Consider the following 27597-nt stretch of genomic DNA (forward strand, 5'->3'; position numbering starts at 1 on the left):
CAGTGAGTCTGCAGGTAGGACACGTAGGACTGCCAAAGGCAAAGCAGGGAAGTGTGACATGGCTGCCATCTGATTGCATTTTTATTATTTATAAATCCATAAAATCCATCGATTTTATTTAATCCATGAATCACTTGAAAGATCCAGGAATGGTTTTCTTCCTCCATCAATATGAAAAGCTTGGTTTTCGAGATTTTTATTTGGCAGTCACCTCCTAAATCACAGCAGATGGGCCACAACAAGGCAGCAGAGGGACAGGACAGAGAGCTGCTGGTGCTCCTGGCAGTACCAAGAAGAGATGAAACACCTCTCTGCTCCATGTCCCCACTGTCAGGGATGCCTGGTGACACCTTCTCCCACTCTCAGCCAGGCTGCACCATCTCCTGGCTGCCTTCCTTCGATGACACACTTAAGTGAGATGAATCCAGGGCTCTAGGAGTCCTTTTTCCATGTGGCACTGGTTATGCATGGTGCAATCCAGTGGAAATCAAGACATATGTTCTTCCTCTTGCTTCAGCAATTACTCACAGAGCCCTGAGATGAAGTGAAGCAAGAGGACACACACACACACACATACATAGACAAATATATATACACACACACACACATATATATATAAATCCTTTGCATGGGCAGGAGGATCTCAAGCGATTTGCTGTCAGTGTGTTAATGTTAATTCTAGTGTAAATGCATATGTCTGCATGCATTTGCATATATGCACGTGTGTGCATATGCATATATGGAATATTTGCATATGAAAGTGGTACAGAGCCAAAATGACCAGAAAAGACAACACAGCATATTTTACAAAATGAAAAAAAAATGGTGAAAATATACCCCTATGATTTAATGCTCCCCCAGCTCTTAATTTATGTGAGTCCTCCTGTCACTCACTAATTACCCTGTTGACTTAACCAACCATCTGGATTGCCAGGCTGCAGGTCAGCTCGGTCTGCTGGGCCCTGGCTTGGGGGCTAAAATGCATTTTTACTGTTTGATCTTCCAAATAAATAAAAACATCTCATTTTAACTCATCATCACTAAGAGTTCAGAAGTTAATTCATGCTGACTGCTGTTTTGAAAATATTTATTAAAGAAACTGTTTTAAAAAAGATGAAGGTGGAAACTGTAAAACACGGGGAAATAAAGACAAGGAAAAGCAAGAAAAATCTTGGCTTCAGCTTGGCCTTATGAAAATTGATCACTCTCAGCAATTATCTCAGCTAATGAAGGATGGAGACTGAGTCTCTCTGGTAAGACCGTGGTTGCTGAGAGTTGGGACTCGTGCCTGTGAGGGTCCCTGCCCTGCCCCAGCCAGGGAGAAGATGCTGAGGTGCCACCTCCGAACCCCGCGGCAATGCCTGTACTGCTGGGGACACCTTGTGGTGCACGGCTGAGAGAGAAACGCTGCGATTTAAGTGTCACCAGGCCCTGCTTTCCCAATCCTACCCCGCTTTTTCCACTTCCAGGGGCTGCTGGGGCTCTCCAAGCCAGGGGCAGCTGCCCACAGGCGTTCGCAGACAGGAGAGAGTCACTGATCTATTGCTGACTGTAACTCCTGGCTAACAAAGCCCCAGTGAGCTGTAAGGAGGAAAGGAAGGTCTTTGTAAAGAGTAGGGAAAGAAGAAACACAGAGAATCAGCAGCTGGAGATCCGTGGAATCTCAACTGTTCTTTTTTTCTAAGCGTGGGGGTTTTTGCAACATTATTAGGTGGTTTTTGGTATCCTCCAGAGCTGGAGCCCCATGCTCTAACACCCATGGAGGTGTTTTCAGCCATAGCTACACTCTCAAAGAAAAGAGATGGGAAAAAGCTGCCAGGGGAGGAGAACCAACGGGAAGCTGGGGATGAACCCATGGAGCAGTGCCAGCGTGGCTGCCTGGGCACAGCTTGGCACGAGGGATTTGGGCCACGTGCAGCAGAGATCTGCAGGACTTAGAGGTGCAGAAAACAACCTGTCCCTGGAGGGTGACCGTGTCCTTTCAGCTGCTCCCTCCCCATGGTGGTGCTCCTGACATATTTGGGGTGCAGGCAATGAGGTGGGGATTTGCAGTGGGTAAATATCCTCCCTGTGTGTTTCTCCTGGCTAATCCCTGTAATTCTCTGGCTGGAAACAGGGGCTGCAGGTCTCACTGATCTTGGCAGTTTAAGGCTGGAAGGAATCATGAATACACCTGGGAGGGCACAGCGTACTTGGAAATTCCTTAAACACTCTTCAAGTCCTTTCTGGGCTTCCTGAGGACTCGTTGCTGCCAGAAAGAGGCACAAGCAGTGCTCTCCTCTGCCCCTGCGAGCTCTCTGCTGACAGAACAGCTGCTTTAGCAATAATTGCACATTTTTTTTACCCAGCTTTTATTATAACAATTTTCGCAAACAAAAAAAAAAAAAAAAAACCCAAAACCCCAAAATCCCAACTGCTATTTTCCAAGTGATTCCAGCAGCGAGGGGAGCAGATGCTGAATGGAATCACACGTGCAAGGAGTTTGTGTGTCCTGCGTTTGCAGTTTCCAGTGCGTTGCCATTATCCCTGAGCCTTCTCTGTATGAAAGATGAGGAGAGCGCAATCACCACGGCCTGGTTTGGTTGAATCAGCAAGGAGGAGTTTCAGAGCTGGCTCTCCACGAATAATCCCATTCTCCCAGGCAGCTGTCTTCTGCAAAATGAAAGTGCAGACATCTACAGTATTACCCTGCGCCTGTTTGCAGAGTCTGCTGTTATCACGTTAATGAGGGGAGCTGAGATAATCACCTTAAAGCATAAATAAATCTCGGATGCTGATTCACTTTCTCCTATTTGAGTCTCATTTACCAGGGTAATTCTTATTTCTTTTCCGCTGCGGGCTTGTTGTGTCTGCCAAGACAGCTTTTTTTCCACAATTCATCTCCAGAGGACTTGAATTAAGAGGCCTCTTGTTGTGTTGCAGTTTTTCCTTCTCATTTTGCAGCATATGAAGTCCTAGATCCAAGGCCAGTCCAGACAATTTTATTTTATCTGCAGCATCAGCCAATGCTGGGTGGGCCACTTACATATGAAAACAAAGATACACTTTTAGAGGATAATTTCTCTCAGTCTTAGACAGGTGACAGGAGACACCTTTTCCCCAGGTCACTGAAGGAGCTCACACAGGAGCGTAAAATTTAAATTCGTGGCCTATATAACGTTGGCCTAAATAACACTCCTTTGTGGGACAGGGATCCGTCACACTTGCCACAAATGGCAAGTCAGATACTGTGGAGTTCCACAATATTCCATATTTCCTTCAAGCCCCAGCCCCTGGAATCAGGTGAATCTGCATCTCACTGATTTATCCCTCAGTAAATGCACATCTGGCAATTACGGTTGCAGGGGGAAAAAAAAAAAAAAGGTAATCCGAGCGTGTGACTCAAATTGGATGTTCATCGGCTCAAAATGAAGAATATTAACCAGTTCCCACCAAATTTTTTTTTCCTGATTGCCTATGATTTTTTCCGAAGCCTGACTAAGTGATACCAGGACGCCTGGTGTTGGCCAGGCTTCACACAGGAGGGCTGCCTGTGCCAGCTGCTCACCGGCATCCCCCAGCCCCTCGCTCCCTGCGGCCCCTCCCGCATCCTGGGATGCCCTGATCCCACCAGGAGCTGGGGCAATGCGCTGTCACTGCGGCATCGCAGGGCACCAGGCTGGGACAACTGGGACAACTGGGACAGCTGGGAGAACTGGGACAACTGGGACAATTGGGAGAACTGGGACAACTGGGACAACTGGGAGAACTGGGACAATTGGGACAACTGGGCGATGAGTTGGAGGAGCAGGTGTAGAGATGAAGCCTCGTGCTGGGAACAAGAACTTTGGGAAGGGCAGAGGGTCCGGGAATGGGGAAAGGCATCCACGCTGGGATGGGGAGATGTTCCCAGGAGCTGTGCGATGGGACCGACGGGGAAAAGCGAGAGTCACAGTCTGTGTCTGGCCCTGGTACGCTGCACTGAGTGTGCATGGCAAGGCTGTGGTAGCGGAGTGCTTTCTGGGAGAAGTTGCTGGAAGATTTCCCTGTATCTGACGGGGTCAATTCCAGCCGGCTCCATCCCTGGGACTCCCCTCACGGAACCAGCCGTGGTACAGTCCCGCCCTCCGCGCCGGCTCTGCGTGGTACGGTCCAGGGGGGCAGCAGTGGTGTGCTCCCTTCCCCCCCCGCCCGCGGCGGTGGTGCGCTCCGCGCGTGCGCAGTGCCGCGGCCGGCGCTCAGCTGGGCAGTGTTTACAGCCCGAGCGCGCCGGCCTGGGCTGCGCCGAGCCGAGCCGAGCCGAGCGGAGCCGAGTCGAGCCGAACCGAACCAAACATAACCGAGCAGCACAGAGCCGAACCGAACGGAGCCGAGGCGAACCGAAACGGGCCGAACCTAACGGAGCCGAGGCGAACCGAAGCGAGCCGAACGGAGCCGAACCGTGCCGAACGGCGCCGAGCCGAACGGAGCCGAGCCATCCGCTGAGGTACCGCTGTTGCCTGAATCCCTGAGTAAGCTCCCCTTGGCTGCTCCCCGTGCCGTGTCGGGGCACGGGCTCCCCGCAGGTCTGCTGGCCGTGAGCAGCTGCATTTTTGTGCCTTGTGTATTGTTTTGAGCCCTGCCCTGGGCGTCGGGCGGCGTTGGTGTGCCTGGGCAGGAACCGCTCCGGTTCCAGGTGTTGTGGCAGGCGTCTGAGCGCAGCTGGGTGGTCGGTTCGTGTTCTGGTTTGTTGTTCTCGAAGGGGAAGGTGGCAACGAGGGGATGTTTGAACACTCAGAGGTGCCTCCGGTGTCTCTGTTGTGGGCAGCGACCCGAATTTCTGCGTGTGGACTTGGTCCCTGCTCACATTTGGGGAAATCTCTGTTTTGCCTTAGGAGTGAGGAAAATGCACCTGGGTTTGCTGCGGAGGGAGAGGGTTTTGTTTTGAAAAGTTTAATAAAAATAAGCCCTACTTGGTTCCCATTTCCCACCAAGTGAAGCACAGATGTGCAATCACATCAAGAGAGGAGTTTGAATGTCAGAGTTTTAAGTTCTGCCTATAAAGCCTTCATTTTACTGGAAATAAGTTAATGTGCAGTAAAAGTGATGATTTCAGAAGTGACTGGCACCTGTTACACTGTGGATATTCCTTGGTCCCATTGTCAGGATGTCTCAGGCAGCAGTTTTTGTTGTTTTCCATGGTGTAGAGCATGGAAGAGCACTTGTTGTCCATGGAGCTGAGCTAAAACCAGGTCAGACCAGTTGTCCCAGTGGGGCTTGCGTACATCAGCAGGAATTTGTTGGGGATCCAAAGTGGAGCACTGTTAAAGGCACAACTTCTTGTTCTTGCTTTAAATCTAACAATGTAGATTTTTACTTTCTTTTTTTTTTTAAATAGCAAAAAGAGTGGAAGAATGAAGGAGGCCTAAGAACAAAAATATATAAAAGAAAGTCAAGGGAATCAAGACCCTCGGTGAAAAGAGTATTTTAATGTGGAATGTTAAATAAAGACCAAAGATACAGGCAACCCTGTGTTGCAAATGCAATGAGGTTTTGTGTATGCAAGAGGAAGGGGAAAAAAATAATTGGTAGATTAACCCACCTGAACCTTCAACCTGATGTGTTCCCACTGTGAAGTAATAAAACACAATGATTTTTTGTAGAGAAAATGATGGCGTAACTGTAGAAAGGGGAGGGGTGGCATTTTATTTCATGTTTTTTAATGGTCTTGAACTGGATTGATGTGTTTGAGACATGAATGGATTAAAAACTGGCTCGAGTTCTCTGCCTAAGTATATCCTGTTTTGTGTGCCTCTACAGGTAATCAGAATGGTGTGTTATTTGAACAACTGTGAAATTTCCTTGCGGTCAGGTAGCTTTGCTTTGTTTCCTCAGAAAATGAAAGTGTATAATTTGCTCTGGCTGAATGTAACAAATAAACCCCAACAATTTCGCTGTAGGCAGATCTTCTGATCTGAGGAATGAACTCCAAAGCTTCTGCTTCGTGGTTATTACTGTGAGCAGGGAAAGGCATTGTAAATAAACACGTTTGAAAAATCATGGTGTGCTTTCTGGAAGGGATTTTGTTTTTCTTAACATGTGAGAAGGGGAGAAAAAGCCAGGTTAATTTTGAGTGGTTTTCTCCCCCTATACATTTTCCTTTAAAACCTGTGGGCTGCAGTGGGAATTCTCTCCGGAGCTGCTGTCTGTGTCATTAAGTGCTTTACTAATGGTGGTGGCTCAGGCTCTGGAGATGAGCTGTGTGAAATTGCATTTGCTAAAGTGCATTGGCTAAAGTAAGCAAGGTTGACAGGTCAGAGTTCTGTTGGGTTTTTTGAACCTCTGTGCAATCAACATCCTGATGCATGTTCAAAGGAAATGTAATTTGAGATTTTTCTGGATTTCCTGCCTGTGTCTTAGTCTTTTCAGTTGTTAGAGGTAGAAAGTCTGTGTGTGACAAGAATTCTGACAGACAGCCCAAACTTGCACTGTTGTCTGGGCCTGCAGTGAAAAATGACCCATAAGCACAGGAGCTGGAATAATCCTTTATATAAAAGGGTTCAGTGGAAAAGCTGATGTGCTGGTAAAACGGTGGGAGGGTTTGAAGACAGGCCTTGCACATTGAAATTGCTTATTGTGATTTTTTTCCCCCACTGGTGTCAGGTACTGGATGCCAGCTCTGCTGCTTTTTGTTTTCCATTGTTGGGATGGGGGACGGGAGCGCTGGGGTGAGGTTTTTCTGGAGCTTGTGGCCCTTGGAGTATGTCAAGACCTCTCTCAAAATACTCCATGTACAGCAACGTAATCTAGTGTTGGAGTGCATGGTCTGTACCTCACTTTGCTTTGTTGTTATTTCACTTTCAGTGTTTATAGGAGGCTGCTGAAGATGGGAGGCGCAGTGAGTGCGGGAGAGGATAACGATGAATTAATTGATAACCTGAAGGAGGCCCAATACATCAGGACAGAGCTGGTGGAACAGGCATTCCGAGCCATTGATCGGGCAGATTACTACCTGGAAGAGTTCAAAGACAATGCTTACAAGGACTTGGCATGGAAGCATGGAAATATTCATCTCTCAGCACCGTGCATTTACTCGGAGGTGATGGAAGCTTTGGACCTGCAGCCAGGGCTGTCGTTTCTGAACCTTGGCAGTGGCACTGGTTATCTGAGTTCTATGGTTGGACTCATCCTGGGTAAATACCTTTTCAGTCACATTAACTGTTTGTGTTAGAGCTTTAAAAAGAGATTTTGAAATCAGGGATGAGGCATTCCTCCACTACTGGAGCTAAAAAGGTAGCTGGGAAAGTAAAGAATGTATTAATCCAGCTCAGCAATTTATCAGGATTCTCACAGCCTTCTCTCGGGAGCTGGATGGGATCCAGATTTCTGTGGCAGATCAGAACAGGCACCGATGTCGTGGTGGCTGTAGGGGATTCCTGCAGGTGGGGACACAAAGCTGGGTTTGTTTCCACTTAAGCAGGACCCCAGGTCAGGATCAGGAGTACAGTGTTGAAACTGGGACTGAGCAAGTCCACAAAAAGCTGTGACTGCACCTGCTCTGTGCCTGGTTTTTGTTCATTTCTGTCTAGACTGAGACATGTTTGAAATCCACTTTTGACTCCTAACTCCCCAGCACACTGATGGGAATATTGTCTGGGAAGCACTGCAGTGCAGCAGAACTGATTTTGTGACCACATCTACAGTGGCACAAAGCAAATCATCAAAGTGTAATTGGACAATTTAAATTCCCCTTGCAGCGTTTCAGTCAGAGTTGTGCTGCCAGGATACATACAGGAAACGGCTGTAGGGTACTTTCTTCAATTTTGTGGGAGTGTCTGGAATTCTAACTGCTGGGATGTTTATTCTCAGGGTGAAGTCTCACTCTCATTTCCCATTTGTGATTTTCTTCTAGGTTTGTTGGCATTACTTGGGATACCAATATGTAGCTCCAGGGCTTCTATATTCTGTTTTGCAAAAGTTACGCTGTCAGTTCTGAATAAAAAGCATGAGTGTTGAACAACTTCCATATTTTCCAATTTGTTTTTGCTGTTAGTTGAGGTACAGTGTATGATGACTGTTCCTGATTTATTGCAGAGATTTTTGGATGTGCTAAAACATGCAGGCCATAGGAATTTTTTTCCAGGTGGTCACTTTCACAGCAATGGCATCAGTGTTTCCCTCCTATAGAGAAGTTTCCTGCATAGTTAAGAGCAAATGATTCAGAATCAATTGTGCAGAAGAGGCTCATTTGCTGCCAGAAATTGCAGGTATAGGATTGCAATTCCCATTGTAGCAGTGAGAGAGCTGACCCTACACAAACACCGACTCTGACACTCCTGGAACAATCTGCTGGAGGAAGGAACCCAAAGTGTATCGATCCTGCTGGATTTTGTGTTGTTGCTGTTGCCATTCCCTGGTGTTCTGCACTTGCAGGTCCTTTTGGTGTTAACCATGGTGTGGAGCTTCACTCTGATGTGATCGAGTACGCGAAGCAGAAATTGGACTTTTTCATTAAAACAAGTGACAGCTTTGACAAGTAAGAATGCAAAATGCCTGTTGGGATTAATTTTGGGCTTTTGGCTTTGCTCAGGGCAGTTCTTGCTCCCATGTGGCCCCTCTGGATTCAGGGTAATCTGAGGATTCAGGCTCCTTAGGCTTGCTGAGCTGCAGTGTGTGACCTTTGAAGCTGGTGTGTGTCATGGGGGAGTTTCAGAAATGTTTGCTGTGTTTTTAATAGCACTGCTGATGTTGCAGGGCTTAGAGGGACCTGAAGAAGTTTGTTTATTTTTAAATGCACTTGCAGTAACAGCTTAAAACTTGCAAATAACAATACTTGGTTCGTGCTTGTGATCTGAGAGCCTGCATGGTGATGAGATTATGAAGTGGTTTCTGTGCTGGCCTAATATGTTTTATCTGAGAAGAAGGAAAAATGGCATTTTAAAATATGAAGGTAGTTTTATGATGATTAAGTTGGTACTAAAACTGCCTGGGGTTTGATTTATGTTCTTCCTTAGACCCTCCATTCTGCTGCTGTCACAAGTAATAACTTCCCAGCCAGATAACCATTGCTAATAGTAACCTCAGCAGTAAAAGTTGTGGCTGTCATATTTTTGGATCCGTTTCACAGTTTGTTCAAACGGGGAAGCAAAGCATCTGTGAATACCTGATATCCTCCACTCCTGGGAGGAAGAAAATTAAAATCATGACATGCAGGATTTTAGGCTATTCAGCCTTTTGCTGTTCCTGCTGCCTTGGGAAGCTGCTGAGGAGGGGGTTGTATTTTCTGCATGTTGGCAGCAGACTGAAGGTTTCTGGCATGGATGGTGCTCAACAGGGTTTTTTTCAGTCATGTTGTTATTGTTTGAGTAGATGTTTTAAGGAAGACTATCTTCTCTCTCCAGACAAATATAGCTATGGAGCAAAAGTGAGCTGAATTCAGAAATCAACATGCCTGGAAAATTGGCATTGCTGAGTGATGTCTGCTGGGTTGTGCTCCTGGAACAGCGTGTGCAGGAACTGTTCTCTGGCTGCTCTGAATGTCCAGCACTCTTTGCAAACCCAGAAAGCTCCAGGAAGTGTTTAGGAATAAATAGGTGCTATGTTGAGCTGCTGCTCAAGATACCAGTAAAAGAATGGATGTGCTGAACAACTTCTATCAAAATCAGCCTTTAAATGTAGGGCTTAAAACTTAGGGAGTGTTGGAGCTTGTAAGAAAACCAGAGGCATCACAGAATCACTCATTTTTCTCTTAAACCGAGTCAGAAATGCTGAAGGCAAAAGGTCTTTTTTATGAAGGGTGAAATCACAGTTCTTTTGAAGCTGATGGCAAAACTTCCATTGGCTTCAGCACAGCTTACTTCTGTAGCATCAGGTGGTAATTCCCACATCTAAAAACCAGTTAAAAGCTTTTGAAAATAAAATAAAAATAAACCCAGGTGCAGTCCTTAAAATACTTTGACATTTGGAAGCGCAGGTCTAATATTTGTACTTGCATTTTATGACTGAGTCAGCATCAGGTGACTAAAAATAGCTCATTCTGAAGAGTTACCTGCAGCTCAAGTATGAAATTATGCATCCTTATCCTTTGGAGATTTTAATCCATGAATTCTGACCTCACTGTTCTGTGGTTTTGAGACTTCTAGCTGAGGTCTCTTACAATAATGTCTAGAATAGATGGGCTTTGGAGGAGAAATACTGTAAAACTGTTTTGGGTTTTTTTTTCAAGTTTTTAATAGTTCAGTTTTTCCAGAATTGTGAAAATAATGTATGTGATAAATTGTCATATTCTTGTCTAATACAAGTCTTCTTCACTTTCAGGTTTGAATTTTGTGAGCCATCCTTTGTCACTGGCAATTGTTTAGAGATTTCTCCAGACTGCACTCAGTATGACCGTGTTTACTGTGGTGCTGGAGTCCAGAAGGAGCACGAGGACTACATGAAGAACCTGTTGAAAGTTGGGGGAATTCTTGTCATGCCTCTAGAAGAGAAGGTTGAGTGCCTTTTTACTCATATTTCAGTTATTAATTCTGATCTTGGTTTAGTCAGTAGCTGCTCCTTTAGCTTGCCCTTGTAGCAGGCTGAAGAAAGAATTAAGTGCACCAGTTTTCACTACGACTGAAAACTGAACTCTGCACATTCCTCATATTTAAGAAATTTGTAGTTCTGCAGTCTTTCATATATTGAAATCTGTTGTTAATTGCAATTTTACTTTCATACTGCAAAAATGTGAGCTAGGTTTTGTTCAGTTATAAATTTAGTGTTCTTTATGGCAAAACAAAACATTCTGTACCCTGACTGGCTTGTGAAAGAGCATGCAGGATGTCTCTCTTTACAAGTGTCAGTGGGTTCTTTTTAGTAAAAAGTGGGTTAAGTGCCTGACCTTTTACCTCTGTCGGGGAACTTGAGAGGAGCAGGGTGCAGGTTTTTTTCCCAGTGAGAGGCTGTGCAGTGGGTCAGTGTAGGAGATTTGATCCAATGACCTTTTCAGGAGTGAGTGCTCATGGTGACTCAGGATTTTTCTCAGAGGTCAAACACAGCTGCTCTGGTCCAGCCTGGAGGAAGATCTGGGCAAGCAGAGTGACCCAAATTGCCAGTGCCCATGCTCTGTTGCAATAGATGAAGTTACTTGGGGCTAATCCTGCAAGGAGTTCTCAGGTTTTTTTCAAAAAACCACCATTATTTTCTCCTTATCACCTTTTACTATTGCACCTTCCAGTACTTCAACTTGTCCAGGCAGAAAAGTCATTTGTTCATTTTTTTTTGTTCAAAAATCTCACTGTAGTTCCCACAATGGACAATAATCTACCTGTTTTGCTTCAGTTGACTAAGATAACTCGGACTGGTCCTTCTGCCTGGGAGACGAAGAAGATTCTTGCTGTTTCTTTTGCTCCTTTGATTCAGCCAAACCATGCAGATTCAGGAAAATCAAAGCTCGTTCACTTGCGTGAGTACAGACATTCCTGAGCTTGGGGAAGGTTCCTTCTGCTGCTTGGCTGTGAGCTGTAACATCCCTGGGAATCCTTTCAAGGAAAATTACTCCAAGCCCTTCCTTTTTTTAAACAGTTGTCTGTCTTGTGCAAGAATTTGAGTTGTATGATCTAGATTCTAAATCACAGACTCACAGAATGGTCTGGGTTGGAAGGGACCTTAAAGATCATCCAATTCCAATATCCCTGCTGTGGACAGGGACACCTTCCACTGGGCCATCATTCTAAACCCAAATGATTTCTTGTGAAGTCGTACCTGGACTTTGCAGGGTGTTTTATCCTTATTTTTGCACATTCTGTTCCAGTCCTGAATGATTGAATCCTGTCGTGGTTCTCGGGCACTGTGCCACAAGGAGGGGAAATAACCAAGCAGTACCTGTGAACAAATGTTGTATCTGCTCAAAGATTCTCACCCCCAGCAATCCAGAATTATCCTGAACCTGGAATGCTTGAGGGATACAAGTTGTGCAGTTCTTGGTTAGCTGTTTGAAATGCTATCAGTGGCCCCAATCTTTAGATTAAGACTTTAATGTCAAGAGGCCTCTTAAGAACACATGAAGACAGAGGTACTTTCATAAAGAGATTAGTGAGGCTTTGGCCTTAACCTGGAAAGGTGTCTGCAGGACAGAGAGGAGCTCAGGAAACAGTGTACAGCATGCTAGAAAGTCCAATAAGTGCATGCTTCAGCATGATCTCACTTTGTAGTGAGACCTGCATGTAAATTACATGTAATTATTTCCTGCTTCCTTCACTCAGGTCCCCGGAAAGCTCCCTTGTTGGCAGAGGACAGGGACTTTTTGTATCAGTTTTGATTCATTTTAGTTCATGGATCTGTGTGCATCAATACATTTTTTAAACATTTTTGCTGCATTTCTGAGCTGGCAGCAAATAAGTGCAGAAGACAGAATAGTCTTCCAAACCATTAATGTGGGAGGCATTTTAATACAGGAACTTACTGTAATGTTTCTATAATTACTTCTACAAAGTGGTTTTCAGCCTGTCTTCACCCACTAAGTCTGAAGCAGTTTTTGAACAGCATAAATAGTACTTGTGTTTTATAAGTGCAGAGCTTGGCAAAGCTGAAGGAACTGTACAATAGAAAAATCATTTTATGGAAGAGTTAAATAGACTTCAGGTCTAGTTATCTACCACAGGAAAATACCTTATTCTGTGTCATTAAACAGTCACAGCTCCCAGCACTAAGTCTGCATTCATACAATCTTTAAGATGTGTATCTTACAATAATTGAGAACTTGAAATCAAAGTAGGAAGTTTTTTAATGAGAGAAATGCACAATTAAATTTTGTATGGAAAGTTGCAACGCAGTTTATCCGAGTTGACAGGAGCTGAATAGAGCTGTTTGTGTAATCCCAGCAGGGAATTCAAATGGCCTAATTTAATCTGAGCAAACAGAACTTTTCCTGGGAGTACTTTTGGGGGAGTTCCTCCGTCTCTGCTCACGGGTTTCGTTTGGTTGCAGCCCCCGTGGCCGTTCGCAGCCTGCAGGACCTGGCTCGCATCGCCATCCGCGGCACCATCAAGAAAATCATCCATCAGGAGGCGCTGAGCAGAGCTGGGAACGGGCTGAAGAACCCCCCCAGGTTCAAACGGAGGCGGGTCCGGCGCCGGCGCATGGAAACCATCGTGTTCCTGGACAAGGAGGTGTTCGCCAGCCACATCTCCAACCCCTCGGACGACAACAACAACAGCGAGGACATCGAGGAGGAGAGGCCAGAGGAGGAGGAAACCAAACCCTCTGAACTAAAGCCAGACCCTCCTGTAAACTTTTTGAGAGAAAAGGTCTTGAGCCTGCCTTTGCCCGATCCCTTGAAGTATTACTTGCTTTATTACAGGGAAAAGTAGTTTTCCTTCCTCTAGAAAGCGGGAAGTAGGCAGAGAATAAAGTATTCCTTAGGGCTTGACAAACGTGTCCCACTTGCTTGCCTGCGAATGTGACACCCGAGGCAGTAGGCTGGCTGGGGAATGTGGCTGCTGTAAACTTCGACATTATAGCTTTTTTGAGTTCCTTCTTTCTTCTCAGTTGTGTGCTATAGTTTTATCCTACAGCAGGGATTCCTTAGGAAGCAAGTTGGTGAAGTGCTCAGCTGCTTATGGAAAGGAGGATTTAATTCCCTCAAAACTAACTGCAGGAGGTATTCCTAAAAATCTCATGGCTGCTCCACCGAATATCAGTTTGGAAAAACTCCTAAGCAGTTCCCCAAAGACCTTTCCTGTCTGTGCTCTCTCCCACTAAACCTGCCGTGTGTTTGCCATGGTGTGTGTTTAATGGAGGATGAAGATTATTAGTTAAAACCTGACCTGGCAAATCTTGTTTCTTCCAGTAATCTGAAAAAGCACAACTTTTACAGAAAGGAAAGAATTTTTGGCATTACCCTTGTGGCATCCAGATTTTGAATGAGAAGGAAAGCATCAGCTCCCCTTTGGTTGGTCTGTTTTGCTTATAAATTATATATAATTTTTCAGTGAAAAGTGTTTTACAAAATGCTGGTTTTTAATGGAGAACACCTGTTCTGGTGAATGAGTTGGTGGGGTTTTTTTTTGTTTTTTTTTTTTTTAAAGCACAGGAGGCAAGTGAGGAATTGCAAAGCTGTTTAGCTTTGACAGGATGCAGGGGTAGTTAGGGTTGGGACTGTTGTCTCTGGAAATGTTTACAGAGTAATTCTGAATGGGGAAAGGGGTAGAGAAGAGCTGCAGAGCAGTGAGTTTGTGAAAGCTGAAAGCAGAATCTGTGGGTTTTGCTGTTGTGTGAGATAACTTAGATCGTCTGGGCTGTACAGAGTGTGGTGCAGAGCACCAGCCTGAGCAGTAAATCAGCCAAACAGAGTTTTGTGGAGAGTCTGCAGAATGTGAAAGCAGCCTAGAGAGCCACATGGGTGCAGTTCTTAGGTGTGTTCCTCTGTGTGTGCCCCTGCTGTGGCAAGGTGGCCGGAATGCAGCTCGTGCACAAGAGTGGAATGAAATTGCTCAGCTTGGCAGGTAATTTTATTCCTGCAACAATGAAGCAGAAATTTTACAGGCTCACGTGGAAGGACTTGTCACTCTGCAGTTCTGTGGATGTGAGCCGTAATTTTTATTCCCAAGTCTTTCTGTCATGGTGATGGAAGGAGATGCTATGGAACCATAGGATCACAGAATGGTTTGGGTTGGAAGGGACCTTAAAGACCATCTTGTTCTAACTCCCTGCCATGGACAGGGCATCTTCCATTAGGCCAGGTTGCTCCCAACCCTATCCAGCCTGGCCTTGAGCAGTTCCAGGAATGGGGAGGCCACAGTGTGTGGACAATAAAATACTGTCTTTAGAAGAGGTTTACTTGGTTCAGCCTGTTTGGAAAATCTACCTAAACTGGTAAAAGCTGGAGAGAAACCCTGGAGTTTGTGTTGATGTGAAATGGTCCTAAAGCTGGGGGGATGGAAGGCTCTCCCAGTAGGCAGTGAAGCTGTGTTAAGGCATTGCCCCATCAGAAGCACTTAAGTTGGTATCACTTTGATATCTTTTGGTTTTTTTCATGTGTGCTGTCTCCTCATTTTCTGAGGAGGAATGAGTGAAGACTGTATTGCCAAATGGTCCTGAGTTGCACAACTTGCTTCATGAAAAATAGTTTCAAAGTTCTGTGTGGCTTTGAAAATAAATGAGTTACTTGTATGTCTAAGCCTGAAGTGGAGAACTTTTCCTTGCTTAACAGGATTTTTGTGTCTCTTTGGGAATATTATCTGATAATCCTGTATCATGTGGCTGCTGGCACATAGCACTGTCATAGGCTGGGTTTTGCCTCTGGTTTCCTGTCTCCACTTCTGGTCTCAATGGTACCCCAAGCTGTCTTTCTCCCTTGGATTTTGATTTCCTTCTTTGCAGTGGGTGGTTCTGTGGCCACTGAGCTGATGGTTTCCTGTAAAGGTGCACGTCCCCATCCTGTGATACTGGCAACTCCCATGAATTTCTTTCTACAAATGCAAGTCCTGAACGTGGTGGTAAATAGAGGCTTAATAGAATCTGTGTGTAATTATTCTCAGTGCTTCCCTACAGGCTGTGCCCTCTTATTGGTTGGAAAATTCTGCTTAATAGGTGTTGTGCCAGGTATGTGCCTTTCTGGACTGTGGCACAATTTCCACACCTCTCCACAGTACAGGGTGCCTCCTGCTTTTGGCTGCCAGGTCATCCTTCAGTTTAGTCACAACACTTTTAAAGAAGTTCCTTTAAAAATGACATTAAACTTCAGGTTCCTGTTAGTAAGCCTTGCAGAGATTCTGTTAAAGCTGACCGGTTGAGAGAGGATTATCTTTCATTTATCCCTTGTTTCATTTTTATCCCCATCCCAGCCCCAGTTGCAAAAGGTATTTTATCAGATTTTTCACCAGATTTGCCTTTTTTATTGCATTTGCTAGATTTTTGTAGCTTTCTAGAAGATGCATAAATACTGCTATTTTTTCCTGGATAAGGTTGAATAAATAAATATATATATACAGGAAATTTATGTTCTAGGTTGTCAAATTGTCCCCTTGTCCAAAAAAAACCACAGATCTAAACAGATAGTAGAAATTTTATGTATAATATAACTGTGAAATAGTATTGCTTATAGCCTGTAAATAAAGGGCAGTTGTAAATACATTTTCCCTGTGCACAAGCACTTGCACTGTGGTTTTGTAGGCATTTCTAACAGAGGGGTTGAGGCAGAGCTGGGTTTGTATGGATCTGTGAGCTGTCCAGGAATTGTACCTGCTTTGTTTCCTTTTGTGTTCTAAGTAGTTGTCACTTTTTTTGTGTGTGTGACTCCTTTTAGGTTTTGATCCTGCAGTAAATTAGCAAAAAGAACTGAACTTCAAGCTGCTTTAGTCATGAGTGTGTAAGCTGAAAAATCTCTGTATAGAAACTAGAGTTAATTTGGCCTGAGGCATGCAGAAGTGTTATGCATCTTAAACTTTATTAATAAGTGTTTCTGTATCAATAAATTCAGTAAAGACTTTTTAGCCTTCTTACCATGGCTTTACATCATGTTGTGATTAGAATACTTTGTAGGTGAGTGCTTATTTCCATGATTGGAGGTCAAGACACAAAACCTTCAGAAAAAAATGCTTAATAATGTGGTGCAGGTGCATAGTTTTAGATGAACTCTGCAGAATGTGATCTCTCAAACCTGATGAGTTCCAAACCTTGATGTCGTGCAGTTGTGCAGGATGATTTTTGGGATCAGCACACACAGAACTGACCTAGATTGAATGTATCAGTGTGGTTAAAGAGTGAACTCACTTCCCTGGCTGTTTGACTGTAAACAACACATATCAAAAGGTGATTTAGTCCATTTCTGTACTTCAAGGAGGTGCCTAAACCAACCATGTCAGGAGTTTGTTCTGTGCATTGTGAACTGCAGCTCCCCTCTTGTCCCTGGGCTCTGAGTGTTTAATTAACGTGGATTTTGAAGAGCTGGTGTTCAAGGCTTTCATTTCTCCAGCACTGAGAACAATATTTTGGTTTCAGCTGTGGTAGGAATCTGGTCATAATAGCAAATACAGCTGCTGCTAATTAAGTGAATCTGTTAACCTTTATTCCATAGGATAATTGCCTGTCTGTATGTTTCTTCCTGTCATCTGTGTGTATGATAAATGTCCTTTACCCAGCTATAACAGGAGATTAGTCCAACGTTAATGTTTTCCTTCACGTGCTGCGTGCTGAAAGAAAATCCTTTTCTGCTTTGGAAAGCCACGGATGTGTCATACCAATGGTATTGAGGAAATTAAATTTGTCAGATGATGTTTATGTTCACTTCATTGTAAAATGTAACAACATCACAGTTCCTTGGGGTGTAGAGAGGGGGCAGGTCCCCTGAGGGAAATCTTTGTACTGCAGAAAAAGGGACAGAAGGGAGAGTTAAAAAATAAAGGGTGAAGGGGAGAAAAACCCCACCAGAGGGAAACCCCCCAACTTTCTTGCTTTCTACAGGTGTGAAAAGCCTGTGTAGCAGAGGCTGGAAATGCTGGAGCATGGGACACAAGTGTTCACATCATTCCTGGTGTTCAGGAGAGAAGTTTTGGTTGTTGCTCAGAGTTGCACGCTCCTTTTTAAGGACTCTGTCACAGTACTGGAAAATAAGAGAAATTAATGTGAGAGTAAGGGGCCTGGGATTGCTGGTGTTCCATAACTCCCACCAACATCCTGTTTGTCATGAGGGGAGATAGGCAAGGCAGGAGAGGTGTGGTGAAGGTCAGGTGAAGATCTGCCTCTCAGTAAAGGTGTGGGTTGCAGAACTTCCCTTCTTGCACTGAAATGACTCCATGTGCTCTGTTAAATCTGCTGACTTGGCTCAAGATCCCATTCGTACAAAGTAGTGGGCAAATACCCCTCAATCCTTCCCAAAGCTGCTCCCCCACACCACAGGCAGGCTCTGAAATGCGATTCCACAGACCGGACTCGTTCCACAGAAATGGGACTGAGCCCTGGCCCAGTTCTCCTCTTTGCAATACAAATAAACCTGGAAAGGATTTTGTTGTTGTTGTTGCAGAGGGTTGGTTTAGAGCTCAGGGTTTATGCACCACAGAGGCAGAAAACAAAAGCTTCGTATTTGCAGAGCAGCCAGATGTACCAGGGGAAATGATGGCTCCAAAATACTGACGCATGGTTTGGAGAGAGCGTTTTTGTTTCTTTTCCCAGCTTTGCAGAACAGCTCCTACCAGCTGTGGTACCCTGTCCTAGCAGAGTCCAGTGTGCTTGGGAAGGAGATGATGTGGGGAGCAATCGGTCTGGAAGAACAGAGAACTTGAGTCAGGAAGATTTTCACATAACACGCATAGCCTGGTGCACATGGAGGATGTGTTTCTAATGCACGTAAAGCAGAATTAAAAGCTGTCATGTTTAAGCCAGAGCAGTCTGATCTCAGCTGCCAGTTGTTGTATAAAGGCTGAAGATGATAATTTGGGCTTTCACAACCCGTTTTTGTGAGCAGGGTTGGCCTGGGTTGGGTTGGGTGGCCGCTAGAGGACACTCTGCCCAAAACCATGAGTTCAGTGAACTTGGTTGGATTTCCAAGCAATGGCAGGGCAAACAAACAGCAGAGTGCCTGAGGACTAAATGCAGAAAGCCTGCAGTATAATTCTCTTTATAGCTGGAAAAAAGAAACATCCTTTACCTTCTATGGCATAAAATTTTAGGTGAAACCCCAAACCCAATGCTCTCCCCAAATGCTCAAGTGACAGAGAATCTGAACTGGGAAGGTTTAAATGTCACTCTCATGAAGTACTGCTTTGTCACATCGATTATTTTTTAGTGTACAGTACAAAGCACATGTGCAGTTTGATGGGAAACCATCATTTGATCTTCCAGGCTCTGTGAGATGGTGCTGTGTTTGAAATTCCTCAAGTACCTTTACATCCTAATGTGTTTTAATACCTCCCTCCTGCTCAAGCCACACATTTGTAATAACTTGAAACCTAAAGATAGGCTGGTTTCACTGTAGCTTCTCTATAAAGGTGATTAATTCAACTGGAAACAAATCCTGCCTTTTGCATCTCAGTTTTATCATCCAGTGGGAAGAAAACAAGTGGAGGACTGCATTTCCTACTGCTCAAAATCAGTTGATTTTATTGTTTGTTTCCCTCTTCATCCCTCAGTTGCCTTGAACTTCGCAAAAAACCTGACATTCTTCCAAATGACATCCTTGTAGAAAGAAAGGCCTTTGAAATGAATCAGCTTTCACTCTGCCTAAGAAACTTTACAGATTCCAGGGTGGGGTTTTGTCTTTATTTGCAGGTTTTTTATCTCTGTTAGTGATATCTCCCTTTTAAAATCCCTTATCTGTAACATCCCATGCCCACATCAATGGTTGGAGGCATATTTTTGCTTGATGTTGTAATTACATGTGATAAGAGACAGCTTTTATGGTGAAAGTGTTACAGCACAATACATTTGACAGGCTGCTAGATAAGACTCCCTATTTAGTCTGCAGAGAGTGCTAGGGCAAAAAAATGGACATAAAAACCTTGGCCCCGCATCTTTTGCATCCCAGCTCAGCCCTGGAAGCACAGGGTCATTTTCTGGTTGCTGTCCATGGAGGTACATTGTGCTTTCAGACAGATGCCCGAGGAGAAGGTGAGGAGTTAACTTGCTGTTCAAAAGAAGCAACAAGGCGAAAATAGATCAAAATGAAGAGTTTGTATTTCAGCGCCACAATTAGAGAGGGGTGGGGGCAGTGTGAGCTCCAGTGATGTGCAGAATGGCAGAGAGGGTGGGCGGTTGGACTGTCAAACTGCCTTAATTTAATTGCAAACACATGCTGATGAGTCCCCTCCTCCTGGACCTCAGGGCTGGGAAACTTTTTTTGTCAGCTCCCTGCAGCTCAGAATTGAGGCAAATACGCTCCAGCAAACACCATGCTGATCAAACCTTCAGCTCTTGGAAGCTTTTTGTATTTTCTCCTCCTGCCTGGTTTCTCCTGCTCCTGCCCCAGCCGCTGCCTGTGCTTCAGGACTACAGTGAGATGCATGCATCTGATGTTGGAAACCATCCCCGAGATCCCGCCCCAGACAAACATTCTGTGAGTAACCACTTCATTTTCCTGCCTTTCTTACCTGCTTGGGCTGTAGAAAGAAAAAAAAAAAAAGAGCCAAGGCCAAAGGCATACTTTTATCCTCCTTCTTTTTCCTACAAGAACTGCCTCAAGAACTGTTTTGTGCTTTTAAAACATGAAACAGAAACTGCTTCTTTTGGCATCAGTTAATTGCTAATAGGACAATCAAGGGAATTGAAAAATTTAATGAGACTAATTCCAGGGCAAGCACTGGAAGACCGTTTTGGGGAATCAAAGGTCAAAAATATTAAACTGAGCTTATGGAAAGGAGCACAGTTTGCATTTTAGGATGCTTTGTATATGGGCGTAGGGGAGAGGGGAAAAAGAGCTGCTCAGGCTTTTGTCTCCAGTGACACAAACACTTTCCTTATATATACAACACCATTTCAGTACTGAACTTTTAAGTACTGGTTGTTTGCTTTCTATTTGAACTGTTCAAAGTTAAGGCTTATTTGGAAAGTAGCAACTGTGGTAACTCAATTCCTTGAGAAATAAGAAGGTGAGGGAGCTGGTGGCTGGGTCCATTCAAACGGGAAAGGTGGAGGAAAAGGACGTGTAATGCTTGGAGACTCCTAAAGAGCTCTTTCTGATAGGTGCAGAAGAGCACTTCCCTGTGATTCTAAACTAATCCTGAATTTAAAGGTGGCTTTAAGATGCAGTGGCACATGACAAAATCCTTCCCTTCGTGCTGCTCTTATCTGATCCCTTGGCTTGAAAGACCTTTTTTTTTGTAAGTAGCTGGAAAGACTTGTCAAAAATGAATCTTCATTCTCATCCTCCTTAAACTTTGCAAAACTTTTCCAACACGAGTTTGAGCAGCTTTTCCCTGTGCTTGTAACAAAGTCAGTTTTCTCTCAGCTAGCACATCCATACTGGCTTTTCTCCCATAAACATCTCACTAATACTCCTAATGCACTTTCTCTGCTGGCAGCCTGAGGAACATGCTGTGGGCAGGATGCTGGCATTGGTTTGCTGCCATCCAGGTCTGCTTTGGTGGGAGGTTCTTGCATTAGTGGCCCACAGGATAAGATCTACGCTTGCTACAGGTGCCAAAGCTTTCTCACCCCCCGGGCTGGTGCTGGAGTAGTTATTTTCAGTGGGACCCTGCTCAGGACTTGCTCACTGGGCAGTGGTTATGTGCTCTTATTAAAATACCCTGACACTGATTTTAGCAAAGTAACTTGTTCCTCCTTGTTTAAACCTAGATTTGTTTGAGGGAAGGGTTTTTTCCATTGGCTGAACTGAAGTATTTCTGAGATCATTGAAGCTTAATTCCTGTTCTCTGAAATGACACAACGTTTGTTGTCACAGTGGAGCCTGAGAGTGTTTCTGCTACAGATCCTTTGAGTGCAGAGGGAGGGAAGTTTACTGTGTCACCACCTCTTTCCCAGTTCTGGAATGGTGTGGTTCCAAGCTCCCTCTGGCAGCAGCACACCTCATTCTCTGCACCACCTTGAATGGGAAAATGGCTTTTAAAACATTAAAGAAATAGTATAGGTGTGAGATATAAAAATTGCAGTATTGCAAAGGAAGATCACTTTTCATAGACCAGTATTTTTTAAGGTGGTTTATGCATTTTATTCCCTTTTACTACTGTCTGCATAATTATAAGCAAATAATATGTTGGTGATCAGAGATCCTCACAGACATAAAGATGGATGAGCCTGGTGAGTGCTCTCTGTTGGCAGATCATGGGCCTTTGTGTGGCAAGGAAAAATCCTGACTTTCTGACTATCTTGAAGATCTAATGTGCGCAAATACATTTCCCAGCCAGCATCCCATTGTATCTGTTATAAATAGCATTAGAATAATTAAACTTTTTTTGAATTGTGGAAGATCAAGGAATGCCTCTTAACCAAGCCCTGAGTCTTTTTGGTATGTTAGTGTTTCTCCTGGGAGAACCCTTGTGTCAGACTGAACATTTGGAATTATAGCAAGAATAGTCTTGATCACGGAGTTATTCTGAGCAGAAAATGTGGGATTGGGATATTTTCCACAGTTAATCTTTGGTGTGAACAGGACTGAGTCTGTGACTGCTGCTCCAAACACCGATCCCGGGCTCCAGCTCGGTTCCCTTGAAGAACAGCTGCAGTTTCCAGATGGAGTTTGCTTTGAAGTTGGGAGTTTGGGACTTTCTGACCTCCATGACTCCATGCCACCCTCTCTAAGAATCCTGGAAGAGTGGGGAAGTCTCCTAGCTGGCACAGGCTGTGCTTCACCATTGGCAGATGGCCCCTGGGGCTGCAGCCAGCTGGCGGCACTTGGAGCCGCCCATCGCCTTCTCCGAGCGGTGCTGGATTGGCATGGAACCAGCTCCAGGATTGATGAGCTGTTACTGGCTCCTCTTGGGTTGCCATTTCCCTCCTCCCTTCCCAATCCCAGCTGGGTACAGCTGAGGATCTGGCCCAAAGTCTGGTTTTAGTGATATTTATCTTTGGTAATGGAGTCTGCTCGCTTTATCCCGAGCCGAGAATAGGACGGCAGGAACGACTACACGTGTACAGATAAGCCATAAAAACTCATTGTGTAGAACTGCAGACGTATTTTGGCTGTTGTCTGTTCAATTGGAACACGATTATCCAGATGTGATCTGCTGGTTACCACTGGGATTCAGGCAGTTCTTTCAGCCAGCAGCCCAAGGAAGGGAACAGCTGTGGAACATACACTCCGAAAATTTCAATAGGTCTTTAACCTTCGCAGCCATTTGTTCAGCAGTGTGACATTTAAACAATAAACTTCAAAACGTGTGGGCATGAGTAGAAGAAATCCATGGAAAGAAGTTCCCCTCTGGCTGGCAGCTAATGGATTGCAATCCAATTATCCATGGGTTATTCTTCTTTCTGCATTATGCAGGGCACATAATGAACGAGTACTGCTGGAGAAACATAGCTGAGGGCACAGGGCAGGATCTGGGATCTGAGCACATCGCTGGCATGAACTGAAGGTGACCCAGTTGTTCACAGACCTGGTTGCTAATTGGGCAGTGGAAGCATGGCCAGCTTGACAAGTTTTGTTTCCCTTCATCGTTGTGCTGCTTTTGGTGCCTGCTCAGTTCCTCTCCTCCTCCCGCGGGAGGAAGGCTGGAGTAGGACAGGGTGTAGCTCTCTTAGTCTATTAACGAGCACAGTTTGGTGAAGGAATTTTATACATTTGTTGGGGAAAGGTTTACTGAGCAAATGAGTTCTTGGAAGTGCTGCTCTGTTTGTGGTCTCTGTCGTGTGTTTTGGGTTGAAGAAGGGATTACTCATTTCCTCTGTGTGTGATAATCTTATATGCAGCCATTAAATGCACACCCACACATTCTGCATGTGCCAGGTAGAATGTGTAGTATTTAATCCCTATTAAACCTTCTAAAGGTGACCAAGAACTTTATGTTCTATTTTTAGAACTCCCTTCATTGGAAGCAAAATAGGGAGGGAAGGTATTTCAAACATACTTTCCTTCTAGAAACATTCCAGCATCTTTTCATGGAAGCATCCTAAGTCTTGTGATTGTGTTTAAATGTTTAAAATCCTACGTTCACTGAGCTCCCCAGTGCTTCAGCAGCTGGTTCACACTTGAATATTTGTATTTTTGTTGCCCTCACCACATCCCTCTCCCCATAGGGATACCAGGACTTTTTCCTGTGCTCTTTAAGGAGAAGCCAGTATTTTTTGGTGAAAGAATGTGTGTGTATTCTGTGTAAAAACTTTAATGATCATGCTCTTAAAAAAGTGAAAGACTGACACTTAAGCTACCCAAGACCCAATATTAAAGTGTTGATTTTACTTCCTCTGAATCAGGGCCAGAACACACTTCAGGAGGAGGGAAAAGTTGTCTTCCTTTGATGTAGGCAATACCTTGGGTAGTTGGTGCAAAGGAATTATGCATCAGGTTAAAAGAGTCCTTGCTGCCATGAATGCCCAAGAATAGACTCAGCTGGTTTGAGTGGGATCAGACCTTAATCTTCATCCCTTTCTAATACATAGTAGCTCAAACATTGCTGAATTCAGCATCTTTTTATGTAATCTCCCTACTTAAATATGTGTTCAGGACCAAAACTATGTTTTGGAGGTGTTCCTTGTTCCTCCCCTTCCTGCAAAGAGCTAAAGGGATGCCAGGTGGCATTTGAAGTGATTCCACCAGGAGTGAGGCACCAGCAGATCCCTCCTGCCCTGGAACTGCCTCTCAGGCATAGCATTCCCACCAGTTTACATACACAGAAAAAGTGGGATCAAACCAGCTTGGTACACTGGCTGCTGGATTATGGTCAAGTTCCTGCCCCAGCTGACGCACAGGGAGCCCTTTTGAAAATCTGACTCCTGTTTGTGCGAGTTGAATCTTAAAAAGCTGGGTTCAGGAATGCCTTTGGTAACTTCTTAATTAAAATCTAGTGTTCCTAGAATTTCAGAATAAGTGGTGTGGCAGTGCAACAGTGAACTGCAGCCTGTTCTGCCGAGTGAGGCTCCCTGCAGCTGCTTGTTCTCCACTGTTTCAGCCATGATCCCATCATTTCATTTCCTTGTATCTCCATGCTCAACATATCTTCCTTCCTCTTCACTCTTTGAACAGTCAGATCTTGATGTGTTAAGCTGGTAAACCTCAAAATAACCAGGACTTGGAAGATCCCCAGCCCTGAGCCTCCCCATGGTCTCCTCATCTGCCGTGCAGTGCTGGCAGGGGTCAGCTGTCCATGTAGGGGTTCTGGGATGAAGGCTGTCATTTATTAAAGCCATTTGGGGACTCGTGTGGGACAGGGACATTCCTGAGTTGTGGAGCTGATGACAGTGAGTCTGGAAGACTTCATTTCCATCTCAGCAAGGCAGCTTTCCCTTCCTGCCAGGACTGGAGTGGTTTGGCAGGACTGGGGAACCTGCAGAGCTGACTGATGCTGTGCAGATAAGTGTGAGGAACAGCTTCTTTCTGATAAGTGTCCTGGCTCTTCTTGTATATGGGAAACTTGACTTATAGGATATTTTTAGAATATGTTTAGGATGTCTTTCATGCCCTTTCTTCACTGGAAACACTGGGAGGAACTTCAACATCTTCTCTGTAAAAGCACCTTTACTCTGGGTGTCATTGTTGGTAGTGATTGTGTGGCTGCCACTTTCCAACCAGTTCTGGGCAGAACTGTCAGCATCACTGCTGTGCACACAAAGGATTCTTCTACAAACCCCATAATTTCCATGGAGCTGCAGTAAAATGCCTCTTGTAGCTAATTATCTGCTTAGTTAACATAGTAATACATGAGTCTGTGAAAACCTAAATAGATTAAACAGAAGTGGAAGTTTCTTGTAAAAGCCATTGATTGCTTTATATGCTAATCACTGATAATTATTTAACACAAGGCTTGCAGGGATGATTGTTCTGATAGCAGCTGAGAGGCTCAGACAGATTGAGTGTCATTCTGTAAAGACCCATTTCCCCATCCATTTGCAAATTCTGGCATTCTTTGTAGCCTCTGTTAATAGTTCCCAAATTCAGAAAAGGTGACTTACTTCACAGCAGACCCTGGATTGTATTCCAGGTCACTTTCCTGTCAGAGCTTGGGCACCAGGGTTTGGTGAGATTTTCAGTTGAGCCAGTCAAGCTGGTGTTGTCCAGAGGGATCCGTGTTGGGTGATGCTGCTGTCCCAGGCCTCCACTCTGTGTGAAGGTAAAAGAGGATCCAGAATCCTTTAGCAGCAGCTGTTCCTTGTAGGGAGGTCATTTGTAGTCCCAGACTGCCGGTCTTGAAATCATGGGGGAGATTTAAATCCCAAGGGATTATTTTTTCCCCCCATTTTTCAAATTCCCAGGTGGAAAGAAGTGGGCAGGAGGGAGGGAACCCAGCTGCTGGGGCACGGGGCAGCTGGGAGCAGCTGCCCTGGGAGCAGCTCCGCGGTGGGTCCCTGTAAAAACCACATTTGTTTCTGAAAAGAAACGTGAATTTCCAGAGTGAGTGCCCTGGGAATAAAGAGGAACAAGAGTTTCTGTGTGAGAGGAGACAAACTCTGTAGGGAATGTTCTCAATCAAACACATGCAAGCCAGGGAATTCCCAGTGCAGCCCTTCATTGCCAGCGATGCTTTAGGCTAAGGCAAGGTCTGGAGTAAAAACACTAAAGGATGAACCAAAATATTGGGGTTTTTATGTGGTAAAGAGGAATATGTAGGCTCCTCTGCATGCCCAGGGACTTTCTTTGCTGTGCAGGGACCTCCACATTGGTACTTTTAATGCTGTCTGGGGTACAGGGAGCAGAATAGCCTGGTCCATCCTTTGGCTCCAGGGCAGGATCCACCTACCTAAACCGTGTGTGGCTAATGCCTGTCTCACCTGCAGTCCACTGGGTGGTTTATGAGCCTTGCTAATTGAGATATTTGAAAAAAAACCCCTGAACCTGCAGTTTAGCCAGTGACCATTTGCCCTTTCTATTTGTAGCAATTTCCTGACATAGTTATTGTATCTATTGCTAAATAAGCAATTTCAGTTCTTTTCATTGTCATATTTTCTAGACTTCAGATCATTCCTATTGCTTTCCTTTGGATTCTCTCCAGTTATTTCACATCATTTCTTGAAATGAAGTGCTCAGAGAAGAGATGCAGTGTTTCAGTTCCATTTTTGTCTGTGGGGAAAGCTGTTGCCTTTGTGATGGTGAGCAATCCAAAAAGAACTTTCCAAAGGATTGAAAGATAGCAGGGCTCCAGAGAATCATCTAAAGGTCTTACCCGGAACAGAAAACAGAAGAAAAATTTAATTATTTCATTAAAATAATGAGCTAAGTTTTATTACATGCTCCTTGGGGGTGGTGTAGTTTAAAAAGAACAGGTTGTCCAGAGAAGCTGTAGCTGCCCCATCTCTGGAAGTGTCCGAGGCCACGTTGGATAGGGCTTGGAGCAGCCTGGGATAGTGGAAGGTGTCCCTGCCCATGGCAAGATAAACTTTGAGGTCCCTTTCAGCCCAAACCAGTCTGGGATTCTGTTCTATGATTCTAAAAGCTCCTGCCTGAACCCAGCCCCGCACTGCTCATTCAGCAGCGGGAACTGTCAGGAGGCATCTCCACCCCTGTGCTGCTCAGAGCAGGAGCCCCACAGAGCGGTGGAGCAGCCAGGGGACAGCCCTGAGAGCTCTGCTGGTGACACCGGGTCACTCCTGCCAGGCTCTGCCTCCCACCTGTGCTTTGTTTCTCTCCCAGGTGAACAAATCACCACCGGGGAGTTCAGACTTGCTTAGGGGGCTCAAGGCCATGTGCAAACTTCCACAGCACTGTTTCCAAGGAGTCCTTTTTGTCAAGTGACCGAAGAAACAGCCCTGGGATCGGTGGAGCTTGTGGTTTATTTTCCCCTGTGTTTTCAGAGGTGTTTTCTGTCACCTGAGCCCTGGCTTTGGCTTTGTTTCAGCCGTGGAAGCCGAGTGCCTCTGTGTGAATGCTGGGCTGTGAAGGATTGCATTGTCTTTGTTCATTAAAATACTCAGAGGCTTTTTGTCCCCACCTTCAGCCAGTGACCCGAAGTTGGATTTTACACTTCACTGCCTGCTCCCTGCTGCCTTCCTTGAGCATCACCAGCTCCAGCCCTGACCCCTGTGTGTTCCTCCCACGTATTTGTAATGTCCCCTATT

The 27597-nt window shown here is 44.9% G+C and overlaps 2 protein-coding genes across 2 annotated transcripts in view; both read left to right on the forward strand.

Annotated features, from left to right (window-relative positions):
* The first annotated feature begins 4266 nt into the window (after positions 1-4266).
* Positions 4267-16426, forward strand: PCMTD2 (protein-L-isoaspartate (D-aspartate) O-methyltransferase domain containing 2). Its single transcript, XM_069034055.1, has 6 exons — positions 4267-4465; positions 6823-7151; positions 8392-8494; positions 10276-10447; positions 11278-11401; positions 12925-16426. The coding sequence occupies exons 2-6, from the start codon at positions 6845-6847 to the stop codon at positions 13305-13307; spliced, it is 1089 nt and encodes a 362-aa protein (XP_068890156.1). The 5' UTR covers positions 4267-4465; positions 6823-6844; the 3' UTR covers positions 13308-16426.
* A 3381-nt stretch (positions 16427-19807) lies between these two features.
* The window catches only part of LOC138120926 (peroxidasin homolog), a 45103-nt gene continuing 37313 nt past the window's right edge, over positions 19808-27597 (forward strand). The window contains exon 1 of the mRNA XM_069034040.1: positions 19808-19987. Within this exon, the coding sequence (XP_068890141.1) occupies positions 19824-19987 (164 nt within the window). The 5' untranslated portion in view covers positions 19808-19823. The remainder of the gene's footprint in view (positions 19988-27597) is intronic.

Source organism: Aphelocoma coerulescens, chromosome 20, assembly GCF_041296385.1.
Source record: "Aphelocoma coerulescens isolate FSJ_1873_10779 chromosome 20, UR_Acoe_1.0, whole genome shotgun sequence".
Lineage (NCBI taxonomy): Eukaryota > Metazoa > Chordata > Aves > Passeriformes > Corvidae > Aphelocoma > Aphelocoma coerulescens.

Excerpts from the sequence above, each read along its gene's own strand:
- PCMTD2 (XM_069034055.1), top strand. The coding sequence starts at position 6,845 with ATGGGAGGCGCAGTGAGTGCGGGAGAGGATAACGATGAATTAATTGAT. Across the intron at positions 7,152-8,391 it reads TATGGTTGGACTCATCCTGG|GTCCTTTTGGTGTTAACCAT; the intron begins GTAAATACCTTT and ends CTGCACTTGCAG. Across the intron at positions 10,448-11,277 it reads TCATGCCTCTAGAAGAGAAG|TTGACTAAGATAACTCGGAC; the intron begins GTTGAGTGCCTT and ends GTTTTGCTTCAG.